The 15,371-nt window shown below is 44.6% G+C and overlaps 2 protein-coding genes across 3 annotated transcripts in view; one reads left to right on the plus strand and one right to left on the minus strand.

The window, feature by feature from the left end:
• Positions 1-15,371, minus strand: part of fam210b (family with sequence similarity 210 member B) — an 84,386-nt gene that overhangs the window by 3,258 nt on the left and 65,757 nt on the right. The gene's annotated exons all lie outside the window — the stretch shown is intronic.
• Positions 1-15,371, plus strand: part of LOC144508474 (aurora kinase C-like) — a 33,714-nt gene that overhangs the window by 1,511 nt on the left and 16,832 nt on the right. For both annotated transcript variants that reach the window (XM_078236418.1, XM_078236419.1), the window contains exons 2-4: positions 1,021-1,077; positions 10,059-10,368; positions 13,380-13,437. In XM_078236418.1, coding sequence (XP_078092544.1) covers positions 1,036-1,077; positions 10,059-10,368; positions 13,380-13,437 — 410 coding nt within the window. In that variant the 5' untranslated portion in view covers positions 1,021-1,035. The remainder of the gene's footprint in view (positions 1-1,020; positions 1,078-10,058; positions 10,369-13,379; positions 13,438-15,371) is intronic.

Raw genomic sequence — 15,371 nt, forward strand, 5'->3', positions numbered from 1 at the left:
ATTTACCTCCCCCATTGTATCTCACGGGATTTTGTTCCTTTAGCTGTCTCTCTCATATTTTTGTGATGTTTTCTTGCTGTTGTTTATCCCAATTTCAGCAACAACCTTCTGAGTTTTAAAATATGGGTTATTTATGGTTGCATGCTTGCTCTAGAACTTTCACTTCATCTGCACCTTGAATGCAAAACTTGGATAGAACAAGCAATTGCAACTTGTTGTTATCTCAGTCCTGTGCGTGGCAGGCCATTGTTTTAATTGAAGTGAAGATCTTGTATGGTGAAAGATTCTCAGTAAATTGAGATTTCTTGTGGTTGAAGTTCCAGGGGGCTGTTTCTCCAGTGAACTCTTAATTGGAACAGACCTGGAGAAAGTTCCCTTTATTAGGAGTTTCCCCATCAAGGTATTGCTGTTTATCACCCTGGCTTCTTGGATAGCTTTTCAGAGGCTGATGGCTTTCAGTGGAATCTGTCTGCAGAACAGCTTGTTGCTGTTCTGAAAGCAGGCAACAAACATTGTTGTTTCAGTGTGACCTCTTAAAGCCCAAATAAGGTGGGTGGCAAGGTTATTATATATCCTGTGATGGATTTCATGTCTTCAGAGTTTGAGATGGCTAGTGCCTTTTTGTATCTGAATGGACCATTCGATTTGAAAGTATCCTTTTTGTTTTGAACTAGCTTCTGGAAAAGGCATCAAGTCCACATCAATTTGGAAAGTTCCTTTTGTTCCCTCTTGAGACAGTGCTTCAGTCCAAAAGAGAATTTGGGTAATCCTCAGGCAGCTCTTTTTTTTTGTTGCCTTTTAATAAATTATGAAGTAATATTCAGTTTTATAACTTACTGGAACAAGACAATTGGGAAAAGTCATGAGAATCTTGTAGCTTAAAATTTGGTAGCTGTAAACATATTGCAGAAAACTGGTGTTGTGGACGTTCACCTCTGCCACCTTCCTGTTCTCCAAATAACTTGTATATTTTCTAATGAATGTTCTAACAGTATGGCAACTTTCAATTACTGCTTGCAGGATTTCTGATTACAAATGGAGAAAAAGTTTGTGAGCCAAGGAGGACGTGCTGGAAAGGTATTTTTACCATCTGTTAAACTGATATGAAGTGCTAACAATTGAGAAAGAAGGGCATGGATTGCAACAGTGAATTTAGATAAGCAAACATGGGAGGAGGCTTGGTTGGAGTGTAAACACTGGCATGGTCATGTTGGGTTGAATGGTCAATTTCTGTACAGTATCATTGAATCATACAGTGCAGAAGAGACCATTTGGCCCATCAGGTCTGCATTTGACAAATGAAAAATGCTTTACCTCACACCAATCCCTTTGCCAGCACTTGGCCCATAGACTTGAATGTCATGGCATGCCAAGTGCTCTTTAAAGGATGTGCGGCAACTCTCCTCTACCACCCTACCAGGCAGTTCATTCCAGACTGTCACCATCCTCTGGGTAAAACATCTCCCCAAAACCTCCCCCTCATTTGAACCTATGTTACTGTGTGACTGACCTTTCGACAAAGGGGTACAGCTGCGCCTTATCCACCCTGTCCATGCCTCTCATAATCTTGTACACCTTGATCAGGTTGCCCCTCAGTCTTCTCTGTTGCAATGAAAACAACCCCACTCTATCCAACCTCATAATTTAAATGTACCATGCCTAGCAGCATCCTGGTGAATCTTCTCTGCCCTGCCCCCTCACCCCCTCCACTGCAATTGCATCCTTCCTATAAACTGCACATGTGACCTCCCTGCTTTTGTAATTTGTACCTTGATTGATAAAGGCAAGTGTCCCATATGCCTTTTCACCACTCCTCTAACATGTCCTTTTAGAGATCTATGGACATGCATATTATAGTCCTTTTGTTCCACAGAACTTTCTAGTGTCATGCTGTTCATTGAATACTCGTCAAATTACTGCTAGTGTTTTATAGGTTCATAGAGATATACAGCACAGAAACAGGTCCTTTGGCCCAACTCATCCATGCCAAACAGGTTTCCTAAACTGAACTAGTCCCATTTTCATGCGCTTGGCCCATATCCTGCAACCTTTCCCATTCATGTACCTGTCCAAATGTCTTTTAAATGCTATAATTGTACCACCTCCTCTGGCAGCTTATTCTATAAATGCAGAACTCTTGGAGAGGGGAGGCAGTTGCCCCTCAAGACCCTTTCAAATCTTCCCCTCACCAGAAACCTGTGATCTAACCTTACTGACTCGTCTAGCACGCGTTGCTTGTCGAAGGCCTTGCTAATGTCAATGTAGACCATGTCTACTGCATTGCTGTCATCTATTTTCTTGGTCACCTCTTCAAAAAGCTCTATCAAATTTGTAAGACACTATTTCCCATGCACAGTCAAGCTGACTATCCTTAATCATTCATCGCCTTTCTAAATGCATGTAGATGCTGTCTCTCAGAATCACCTCACACTTTTCAGGGTTAAATTTTCTGTCCACTTGACCATTCTGTCTATCATCTTTTAGCCCAAGACACTCAACTCGCTGTTAACCAATCTTCGTTTCATCTGCAAACTTGCTTATCCTACCCTCACATAGTCATTTGCTGTTTATATAAATGATGAATAATAGGGGACCCAGCACAGATCCCTGTGGTAACTGGAAGTCACTGGATGCTGGCTTCCAGTTACTAAAGCAGCCTTCATGCATCACCCTCTGTCTCCTACAATTGAAGTAAGAAGTTTAACAACACCAGGTTAAAGTCCAACAGGTTTATTTGGTAGCAAAAGCCACACAAGCTTTCGAGGCTCTGAGCCCCTTCTTCAGGTGAGTGGGAATTCTGTTCACAAACAGAACTTATAAGACACAGACTCAATTTACATGAATAATGGTTGGAATGCGAATACTTACAACTAATCCAGTCTTTAAGAAACAAAACAATGGGAGTGGAGAGAGCATCAAGACAGGTTAAAAAGATGTGTATTGTCTCCAGACAAGACAGCCAGTGAAACTCTGCAGGTCCACGCAACTGTGGGAGTTACAAATAGTGTGACATAAATTCTGATTCTAGGATCGCATGATAAAGACTCAGGAGGAAAAAAGCAGAAATATTTATGTGAAATAGTGTGACATAAACCCAATATCCCGGTTGAGGCCGTCCTTGTGTGTGCGGAACCTGGCTATCAGTTTCTGCTCCGCGACTCTGCGCTGTCGTGTGTCGCGAAGGCCGCCTTGGAGAACGCTTACCCGAATATCAGAGGCCGAATGCCCGTGACCGCTGAAGTGCTCCCCAACAGGAAGAGAACAGTCTTGCCTGGTGATTGTCGAGCGGTGTTCATTCATCCGTTGTCGCAGCGTCTGCATGGTTTCCCCAATGTACACACGACAGCGCAGAGTCGCGGAGCAGAAACTGATAGCCAGGTTCCGCACACACAAGGACGGCCTCAACCGGGATATTGGGTTTATGTCACACTATTTCACATAAATATTTCTGCTTTTTTCCTCCTGAGTCTTTATCATGCGATCCTAGAATCAGAATTTATGTCACACTATTTGTAACTCCCACAGTTGCGTGGACCTGCAGAGTTTCACTGGCTGTCTTGTCTGGAGACAATACACATCTTTTTAACCTGTCTTGATGCTCTCTCCACTCCCATTGTTTTGTTTCTTAAAGACTGGATTAGTTGTAAGTATTCGCATTCCAACCATTATTCATGTAAATTGAGTCTGTGTCTTATAAGTTCTGTTTGTGAACAGAATTCCCACTCACCTGAAGAAGGGGCTCAGAGCCTCGAAAGCTTGTGTGGCTTTTGCTACCAAATAAACCTGTTGGACTTTAACCTGGTGTTGTTAAACTTCTTACTGTGTTTACCCCAGTCCAACGCCGGCATCTCCACATCATCCTACAATTGAGCCAATTTTCAATCTTCAATCCACTTTATCAAATTACACTCTCGTGCATTTGCTTTCTTTATAAGGCGCCCATGTGGGACCTTGTCAAAGACTTTGCAGAAATCCATATAAACTACATCAGCTGTACTACCCTCATCTACACAAATGGTCACCACCTTCAAAAAATTCCATCAAATTTGCTAGGCATGACCTTCCTCTGACGAGGGCATGCTGACTATCCCTGATTGAGCCTTGCCTCTCCTAGATACTCATTCAGAATTTTCTTCAACAGTTTCCCTACCATTGACGTGAGACTTGCTGGTCTATATTTCCCTGTTTTATCCCTACAACCTTTAAATAGTGGAACCACACTTGTTGTTCTCCATTCTCCTGGCACTTCCTTGTGGCTAGAGAGGAATTTAAAAATTGGGTCAGAGTCCCTGCAATCTCCTCCCTTGCCTTTCACAGCAGCCTGGGACACAATTCATCCATACGTGGAAATTTGTCCACTTTTAAGCCTGCCAATACCCTGTTACTCCCTGTCAATTTGCTCAAGACCTTTGCAGTCTCTCCCTGAATTCCATACCTTCATCCTCATTCTCTTGAGTGAAGAAGGATGTGAAGTATTTGTTCAGCGCTCTACCAATGTCCTCTGCTCCTATCACAGATTGCCCCCTGGACTCTAACAGGCCCTACTCTTTCCCTGATTATCCTGTTCCCATTGATATGCTTGGGATTTTCCTTGCTTTCCCAGCCAGAGGTTTCTTGTATCCCTCTTTGTTTTCTTAAGCTCCGCTCTGCACTGTCTGTACTTCACTAATGTGTCTGCTGATTTGCTCCCTTCATACTTTCCCAAAGCTTTTTTCCTTCTCATCGTATCCTGAATATCACTGGTTATCCATGGTTCTTGTGGTGAACCATTGTTGGTTCCCACTAGGTAGTGCTGAGCCATGGTCTGGCCAGTACTATGAGTCTGTATATATGTTACTGTTGGGGTAAGGGTTGGGCTGTTCTACCTGTTAATATCGTTGTTATGGTACACCCCAGTCGGCTCTGCCTCCTGGGAGAGGTATTAAGGTCACTGCTCTGCCTGGTGACCCTTTAGTCTGGGATCGTGTACTGTATATGGTAGCTCTGTTATTGTTGGCAATAAAAGCCTTTATTTCCCAAGTACATCACGCCTCGTGTGTTATATCGCGCATCAATTTTATTGCCAACAAATAAATTCTTTTTTTTTGTAAAAAAACGACAAAGAAAACATGGAGCAAATGCTTAAACCCGAATGGCTTACGTTGGACCCACGTGTGGTGGGCACATCGAACACTTTCGACCACTGGTTGAAGTGTTTCCAGGATTACCTCGACGCCTCCACAGTGGTCAACAACGATGCCGACAGACTCCGGGTCCTCCACGCGAGGGTAAGCGACGCTGTATACCTAGTGATCCGTGCGGCCACCGACTACAAAGGGGCCCTCGAGCTTCTCAAGAAGCGATACAACAAACCGCCAAATGAGATGCATGCTCAATATCTTCTAGCCACTCGATGGCAGCAGCCCGGCGAAACGACGGAACAGTACGCGTGCGAGCTTCAACAGCTAGCCTGAGCCTGCAACTGCAAGGCAGTGTCGGCAGACCAGTACATGAACGACCTCGCTCGAGATGCGTTCGTGGCGGGAATCGGCTCGTCGTACATCCGCCTTCAGCTGTTGGAGCAAGGTAACCTCGACCTCACTAAATCCATAGAGTTAGCTGACGCTCGAGAAACGGACTCCAAAAGTCTGGCGATGTACCCCGACAACCACGTGGAGACAGTGTGGCAGGGGCAGTCACAGACCCCACTTCATCCAGCGGGACCGAAAAACTGCGTGATTGCGTTCCCAGCCTTGGACCTGACGACGGCAGCAGCTCCAGGTGGCCCGCGGTGTTACTTCTGTGGGGGGGGGTGAAACACCCTCGGCAGCGATGTCCAGCTAAAACGGTGTTGTGCTCTGCCTGCGGCAAGAAGGGGCACTATTCCAAGGTATGCCGGTCCAAATTTTCATCCAAGACCAGCAGTGCGGTGTGTGACTCCCCAGAGCCGGCCTCCTTGTCTTCTGCATCTTCAAGGTCTTCTGCCACGTGCGATTCCAGGACGTCGCCATTACGAACGACTGAGTCGCAAGACATGTGCGACCTGCAGGGGCCGCAGGTTTTGGCGCCATCATCCATGTGCGACCTATGGGGGCAGCCATGTTGGTCGGCACCGTCCGCGAATGACCAGAAGGGGTCGTCATCAACCATCTCAGCTGCCTGCAGTTGCGCCCATGAACCAACGGTGGCGTCGATCATCCTGGACCAGGCCAAGCCTCACAGACTTGACAAGTCCATGATGGACATACAGGTAAACAAACGCCCGATTTATTGTCCGTTTGACAGCGGGAGCACGGAGAGCTTCATTCATCCAGACACCGTGAAGCGGTGTGGTCTCCAGATTCGGGCTGTCAAGCAGACAATTTCGATGGCGTCAAGGTCCCGGTCTGTCACCGTGCTAGGGAGTTGCGTGGTCAATCTGACAGTGCAGGGCACAGTCTACGAGAACTTCAAGCTCCTTGTGTTACCGCATCTTTGCGAGCCAATACTCCTAGGACTAGATTTTATGGTCCACTTGAAGAGTGTAACCCTGCAGTACGGTGGGCCACTCCCTCCGCTTTCAGTGGGAGACCCGCAGCCTCTAAATTGCCCAAAGCGCTCCACATGTAGCCTCTCAACGCTTAGGATTACCACACCCTCCCTATTCCAGAATCTCGTGCCAGGCTGCAAGCCCATCGCAACAAAGAGCAGGCGTTACAGCGCTGAAGATCGGATCTTCATTCGATCTGAAGTTCAGCGGCTCCTCAAGGAAGGGATCATCCAACCTAGCGCTAGTCCCTGGAGAGCGCAAGTCGTGGTGGTTAAGAATGGGAACAAACCCCGGATGGTCATAGATTATAGTCAGACCATCAACAGATATACGCAGCTGGATGTGTATCCCCTCCTGCGCATATCTGACATGGTCAATCAGATTGCGCAGTACCGGGTATTCTCCACCATTGACTTAAAATCTGCTTACCACCAACTCCCCATTCGCCCAGAGGACCGACAATACACTGCCTTTGAGGCGGATGGTCACCTGTACCATTTTTTAAGGGTTCCTTTTGGTGTCACGAATGGGGTCTTGGTTTTCCAGCGTGCTATGCACCGAATGGTGGACCAGAACGGGCTGCGGGCTACCTTCCCGTACCTGGATAACGTCACCATGTGCGGTCATGACCAGCAGGACCACGATGCCAACCTTTTTAGATTCTTACGCACTGCATCTCGCCTACAACAGGGAGAAGTGTGTATTTCGCACGTGCTGCCTAGCTATCCTCGGATACATGATGGAAAACGGGGTCCTTGGCCCTGATCCAGACCGTATGCATCCTCTCCTCGAACTTCCCCTGCCCACTAGCGTCAAAGCACTGAGAAGATGCTTGGGCTTCTTCTCATACTACGCACAGTGGGTTCCCAATTACGTGGACAAAGCCTGTCCGCTCATCAAGTCTACCTCTTTTCCCCTAGCAACAGAGGCTCGCTTAGCCTTTGCAAGAATAAAAGCCGACATCGCGAAAGCCACGATGCGCTAGTATGCAGAAGAATCGATTGCAGGCTCTCCACAATGACCTCTGCCATCCGGGGGTCACTCGGCTCTACCACTTCATAAAAGCCCGGAATCTACCCTACTCGGTGGAGGATGTCAGGTCCATAACCAGAAGCTGCCGGGAATGCGCGGAATGCAAACCGCACTTTTACCGACCTGACAGGGCACAACTCGTTAAGGCCACTCGTCCCTTCGAAAGACTGAGTGTGGACTTTAAGGGCCCCCTTCCCTCGACAGATCGGAACGTGTACTTCCTCAATGTGGTTGATGAGTACTCACGATTCCCTTTTGTCATTCCCTGTTCTGATATGACCGCTGCCACGGTTATCAAGGCATTTCGTGATCTCTTCACCCTGTTCGGTTACCCCTGTTACATCCACAGCGATAGGGGCTCGTCGTTCATGAGCGATGACTTGAGGCAATACCTGCTCTCATACGGGATTGCCTCTGTAGAACCACGAGCTACAACCCAAGGGGTAACAGACAGGTCGAACGAGAGAATGCTACAGTCTGGAAGGCTGTCTTACTGGCGTTGAGGTCTAAAGGTCTTCCAGTCTCCCGTTGGCAAGAGGTACTCCCTGATGCGCTCCACTCCATACGCTCACTCCTGTGTACGGCAACCAACGCTAATTCTCATGAGAGAATGTTTTCATTCCCTAGGAAGTCTTCCTCTGGGACCTCATTACCGTCTTGGTTGACGTACTCAGGACCTGTCCTCCTGCGGCGACATGTTAGGACCCGCAAGTCCGACCCTTTGGTTGAACAGGTCCATCTCCTCCACGCCAACCCTCAGTATGCCTACGTGGCATATCCTGACGGGCGAGAGGACACGGTCTCGATTCGAGATCTGGCGCCAGCAGGGGACTTGGAAACCCCTGTCGCTCCCACACCTACTGTTAGGGACCCCCCAACTATTGTTTTCCCTCCTGACACGGCGCGGGCAGTATTGGGACCATCACTTAACCCTCTTACTCCCGTGTACAGCTTGCCTGAGTCCAGGAGATGGTCGCCACTTCAAGACGTGCCCGAGTTCAGCGGATTGTCACCACCTCGTGGTCTACCGGCCCGTGAGGCACTGGAGGAGTCGCTGGACACCGCCTTGGAGAGAACGTCACCGCGATTGCCTGAACCCGTGTCATCGCCGGTGTTGAGGAGGTCACAACGACGGTGCGGTCCCCCAGACCGCTTCAACTTATAGACAGATGAACAATTGTTCTGTGTTTTGTACCCCGCCGGCCTTTGTTTTCAAAGGAGGGGTGAATGTGGTGAACCATTGTTGGTTCCCACTAGGTAGTGCTGAGCCATGGTCTGGCCAGTACTATGAGTCTGTATATATGTTACTGTTGGGGTTAGGGTTGGGCTGTTCTACCTGTTAATATCGTTGTTATGGTACACCCCAGTCGGCTCCACCTCCTGGGAGAGGTATAAAGGTCACTGCTCTGCCTGGTGACCCTTTAGTCTGGGATCGTGTACTGTATATGGTAGCTCTGTTATTGTTGGCAATAAAAGCCTTTATTTCCCAAGTACATCACGCCTCTCGTGTGTTATATCGCGCATCAGTTCTCGAGGCTTGTTACTCCTTCCTATCGCCTTAGGGAGAGTACAGGCCCAGCATGCTCCCTCTAATTCCTTGTTGAATTCCCCCATGCCCTTCTGTAGATTTCCCCACTAGTAGCTGTTTGGTCTACCTTGGCCAGAACTCTGCTATCTCTCCACCACCCCCCCCCCCCCCCCCCCCCCAATACCAAAACTTAATTTTGCAAATTGTTGTTTTTTTGTCCATAACAAGCTAAATTTAAATTGTACGATGTTGTGAACACTATTGCTATCTTGTGTAACTCCCAATATTCCCATTGAATCCATTATTCAATGTATTGCTGTGTACCAGCTGTTGCAAGTTGACTTGCACTAATTTTGCATAATTTACCAAAGTGGGCATTTCTCTAGGACACCACTGTGGTAATGTCTGAGCTCTGCCCATGTGATTAGTGAACCATCTTCTAAAGGTTCTTTTTGTATGAGATGGAGGGATAAGTACTTGGATACCTAATGGAATTTGTTTTGCATATTGGGATGCACTAATAGCCATGGAATCATAGAACTGCAAACTCCATGCAATCACCCAAATTTGAAATGGAACCCTGGTGTTGAGGCAGCAGTGTTAACCATTCTGCCCTAAATATTGGTCCGTATCAGCATGTATGTCTCTAGAATTACTTTACCCAAAATATAGAATTGGCTATGAAATCTGCATCAAATATTTTTTAAACTGAAATTTGAAGTCCCTGGGTGTGAAAGCAGATTTGTGAATGATCCCTGTTTGGAATATTTCTAATTGCTTCAATTATTTTCATCAGTGCCAATGAACTTGCTGAGTCACTTCAGCAGAGGCAGGAAAGAGTATTTGGTACAGTGAAGGAAAAATTAATCATTAAAAAAATTTTTTAGTGTCAGTGTCACATGTAGGTTTACATTAACACTGCAACAAAGTGACTTGAAAATCCCCAATGATTTGGATATCCAATGTCTAAAAATGCTTTTGTTTTTGAAGATGCCAGTCTTGGATGGTCCAAGACGTACCGTGGAATTGAAACAAAATGCTCAAAGACCGCCTGCAGGAAGTTTGTCAGCACAATGTATCGTGTCTTCAAGTAATGCAAACCAGCAAAATTTACCTCTTCAAACATTGGTTCTACCTGCCAATTCAGCTCCAATCAAGTATCAGGTGTTAACAAATCAAGTAAAACATTCAGGGCAAGTGTCCCTCCAGAAGCAGGTTTGCCGAAAAGCAGAAGTTCAACAGGTTTCTGAACCTCCCAGAAGTCAAACCAATGCACAACCTGTTGAGGCATCACGTGATGGTATGTATACTTCTAACACTGATATGGCATAGAATGCTAACAATATTGTGCTCCAATAATTGCTCATTTGTACTGAGTATGGTCTTTATAGTTAACATATTTGACTTGTTGTAGATCAGTCAGTGGGGTCCAGTAAAGAGGAGTCTTTTTCCATTCTTGAATTGTAGTTCTGATGAGTCCAAAATAGCTCAAGTAATATCTGGATTGTTGCAGAATTCCCTCCGAAGAGATGTTCAGCAGGTCATGAGGTTAGGTGCATGTAGGAGATCAGATTTATTTTCTATTGGAGTTGTGTCCTGGAATCTGACTGGGAGGCTTTTTAAAATACTTTAGTTTACAGCTTCTTGGTTATTGCCTTTAGCTGCTGCTTGCATGTGCTTCTGTAGTCTGACCTGGTCTGATTCTTTAGATAAGCTGATTTGGGTCACGTGATCTATACTGGAATCATCCAACCTGATGGTTTTACATGTCCAAAACCATCACTGCACAATAGGAAACATTTAGTTGTCTTTCTCAATTTTGGATAACTTGTTTTGTCATTTTGTTAAATTACAAACTTGACGAAGAGTCCAGTTATTCCATCTTTGGAGTAAGATTCAAACAATGATGTGTGCTGTCTGGATATGGCTATTCAGGGTGGAGCCCCACAACCATCACCAGCCAGTGATTCAATTGAACCTTCCAGAAGCTTGCGATCAGCAAAATCCCCATACCTCTTGGCCAAGAGTGTCCATTTTAAAAATATGAAAGATGCTTCCATGGGAAACAGTTGATGTTGAAAGCTATGAATAGGACTTGCCTTCACAGGATCATGTCACACTATTACTGTATTCTTGTGCTGTCAAATTACCTGCATTTCATTCAGCTGCTGAGGTGGGGAAAATGAATTGCAGCTGGAACAAAGCATCTTTTATATTTGGCATTTATTGAACTTTCGGGCCAATATACATATAAAGACACTCTCTTGATTTGCCGTTTTGTTTTTGCATAAAATTGATACTTGGAATGCTTTGCCTGATTCTGTAAATGCTGAAAATGTAGTAGCTTTTAGAAGGCTTGTTAGTGTGATTTCTATATATGTATTGTCAGGAACTCTGCCTTTTGTGCTTTAGACTTCTCAAACTGAGTAGTGAGATGAGATTTTTGGGGTTTCAAGCTTCCATAGAGCTAATTGTTTTTGGTGACCTAACAGACAGACTTTCTCAAGACTAAGAAAATTTGGCATGTCAGCTACAATTCTCTCCACCTTTTTTACAGATGCACCATAGAAAGCATTCTTTCTGGTTGTATCATAGCTTGGTATGGCTCCTACTCTGCCCAAGAACTCGAGGAACTACAAAAGGTCATGAATGTAGCCCAATCCATCACAAACCAGCCTCCCATCCATTGACTCTGTCCAAACTTCCTGCTGCCTCGGCAAAGCAGCCAGCATAATTTAAGGATCCCACATTCTCTCTTCCGCCTTCTTTCTCTAGGAAAAAGATAAAGTCTGAGGTCACGTACCAACCAACTCGAGAACAGCTTCCCTGCTGCTGTCAGACTTTTGAATGGACTTGCCTTGCATTAACTTGATCTTTCTCTACACCCTAGCTATGACTAACACTACATTCTGCACTCATTTCCTTCTCTATGAACGGTATATTTTTGTCTGTATAGCACAAAAGAAACGATACTTTTCACTGTTAATACATGTGGCAATAATAAATCAAAGATCTTTGGAGCCTAATTGCTGCAAAAAAGCCTGTAAAGAGATGGTGTTCATTTAAAAAGTGCAGCTTGAACAATTCCCATTGAACTTCTTGCACACCCTGTTCCTGGTATATCAGTCTGAAGCATTAAAGCGGGGTCACACCATGAAAAAGTTTAGGAAGCCCTGTCCTGGAGAGTTTGTCTGACTTGAAATGTTGACTTGTCAATAAGGATGTGCTTTTGTCAGTTTTTCAAAGCATCATGGTGTTATCTGTTCATACAGTAGTTGGGCTGAGCACAGCAAATGAACTCCCTTGAGGTTTTGTTTCTCTAGTTTAGCATCATTGTCAGAAGTAAGACTTCACATTTTCATCTAAAAACAAAAAAGCTAGAATTTGATCTGTTATTGCATGTTACACACTAACTATCTGTCACCCATGTTTTCCTGCCATTCTGGGAAGTGCACTGAAAATCAGTAACATTTTTACAAATGCCTGAATAAGCAAAATAGTATTGGGTCAAAATTTGATTTTATCATTGCTCCTTTTTCATCAACAGCAAAAAAAACACCAAGTTAGCTGTTCCTATATTTATAAACACACCTGCCACACTTGGATGTACAAATGAATCATTTGCTGACATGATATTCACCTATGGTGACAAATGTTTTCCTGATTTAATGAAAATAAAGCTCACCTTTATTTAAAAAGCAGCTGAAAAGTATTTTCTGTATGGTAGTATCCATTAATTCAACAAAAAATTTCATTGCTCACAATTCACCAGGAGAGGAGAAATGTCCCTCTTGTGTTTGCCCAAAATTTCACAATCAGTGAAAGATGGAATTTTACAAACAAATTTTGCAATTTTTACTGTTACTCACTTGCCAAAACTATCCCCTGAGCTGAACGTATATTGGCCTGAAAGTTCAATGAATGTTGAATATAAAAGATGCTTTGTTCCAGTTGCAATTCATTTTCCCCCAGTTCAGGAGCTGAATGAAATGCAGATAATTTGACTGTTTTGAATAGAATTGGGAATTTGAGTCTTGCCATGGAATATTGGGTTGAGCGCTCTGTCCTAGATGAAGGATATTTGGGCACACTTAATGAGTGCATTATTTGCTGAAGGTATGTTTGAGAAATGTATGGGAGGCCAAATAGTGGTGCAGTTATATCAGAATTAAGTTGTACCTACAATGTTCTGTTGGGCCATGTTAAAACCAAACTGAGGAAGGAGTTGATGAGTAGTTATTTCACAATGGAGGTTTGTGTATTAGTACTGTAGACCACATGATCATGGATGGATTTTATTGTATTAAATAGGAAAACCTGCTGAGAATGCATCGACGGATTGTCATAATGCAAGTGAGAAGAAAAAGAAGTAAGTTTCAACCAGTCTCCACTCTTCTCTCTTCTGAATTTCTCCCTCCATATAAACTCTGTTAATTTCCATGATGGACCCCTCCACTCATGTGGCCTCTACTCACATTTGTTGATCATCAATAAGGTTCTCTCTGATCATCTCCTTGAACCATTCACATCCCCCTCTGAACACACTACCTTCTGTGTTCAGAGTCCACAGGTGGAGGGGGAAAATTCCAAACTGCTTGGTCTTGGGCCTTTTGTTCACAATTATATTTCTGCAATTACCAATCTGCTCAATCATGCTCTCATTCCCACCCATTTTCCCTGGACCAGCCTGTATTCCTTGGAGATGCAGACTTGAAAGTTTGTTTATGGCAAATAATTGCCTTTTATCACCAGACATTGTTGAACTGTAACAGTACTATATCAAGTCCTCTTCTTAGCCAAAGCTTACTTTCAGGATCATCCAGGGGTGCAAAGCCAACTCTCTGTTCCTAGATTACAGCCTGTCTTCTGGAACTTCCCCACCATTACCAACAAATTGAAGGGGCTTCCAAACTTTGACCGAGATTGTGGCCATATATTTAACTGTCTCTACTCCTCTTCCAAACCACCCCCCACTCCCCACCCCACCTCCTCAACATCCCAGCCAAAAATTCTGGAATGTCACCCTTGCCCTATCACTCAATGCTTGTCTTTGTCTAGTTTTCTCATCCCCTCACTCACCTGGTAGATGTCACTTCTATTTCCTTGATCCAATTTTCAAACTGCTGACAATTTAATTTTACTGGCTATGTTGGCTTTAATTTTTAGTCATACCCAATCCTTCAACTCTATCATATCTCAGAATTAATCTGTCTTCCTCACCATTAACTTAGCTCCATTTTTTTCCATGTTCTTGAACATGTGTCCATCTTCCTTGCAGTTCCAAGTTTAAGTCCCTGCAGTCAGATTTCTGTTCTGCTACAGCACTCTTGACACAATTGTGACTGATCTGGATGGATGTATTCCTGGAGATCTCATTACATGGCCTCCAGCTTAAGCTGCCCTACCTGAACAACTTGTGTCCACCCCATTCCTTCAGCTTCTCTGTTGGAATCTTCGTCCATGCATTTACTACCCCCAGACTCGGCTACTTTGATGCTCTCCTGGCCAGGCTTCTATTTGCCACACTCCATAAACTGACAAGTCCCGTTCATCCTTGCTTGTCCTTGTTGACCTATGCCAGTTCTTGGTCTGGCAAATTCAAATCGCTATCATCTTTCCCTTTCCCTAACCACCTCCAGTCCTATGATCCTCCAAGGTCTGCTTGTGCATTCATGAGCAATTGCACCATTATCTGCCAGGATGCTAAACTCTAGAATATCCTCGGCCTTTACCCCTCATCCTTTAAGTTGTTCCTTAAAATCTACCTGTTGATCAGCTTTTGGCCACTTAGCCTAATGGCTCCTCTTGTACTATGTTAGAGTGCTTGGGTGTACCATGCAAATAGTGCATTCAGCCTGCAAGTTAAACATTTTGTGATAGAATGCAATTCATTAATATCACTGGAAAATGTTTGTAATGCCCTCGATCCACTCATGTTGAACATCCTTGGGAGTGTTAAGAGTGGCCTAAACTGGCTGATTTATTTTAAAAAGTTGGACTAAGAGCTGGAACTTTTCAGCCCCTCTGCCTGCCCCTAATATAGGTTTCCCTGCAGGGAGGACCAATAAGTATTAAAATGTCTTCTTCAGTGGCTCCTACCACTGGCTGGAAAATTCCAGCCAAGGAATTTTATCAGAAGAATTCCCAAGAAATTTTAGCAGGATATATTAGCAAGAGCATGAATAGTAACTCTTTTGCCCATTTTTAATTTTTTACTCGCAAGGTTTTTTGAAAAATCACACCATTTGCAACTTGTGTGGAAGGCAGCTCTATTCCTCATGGCTTTCTCCTAACATCTGGGGA

The sequence above is a fragment of the Mustelus asterias genome, chromosome 20 (assembly GCF_964213995.1).
Source record: "Mustelus asterias chromosome 20, sMusAst1.hap1.1, whole genome shotgun sequence".
In the NCBI taxonomy this organism is placed as follows: Eukaryota; Metazoa; Chordata; class Chondrichthyes; order Carcharhiniformes; family Triakidae; genus Mustelus; species Mustelus asterias.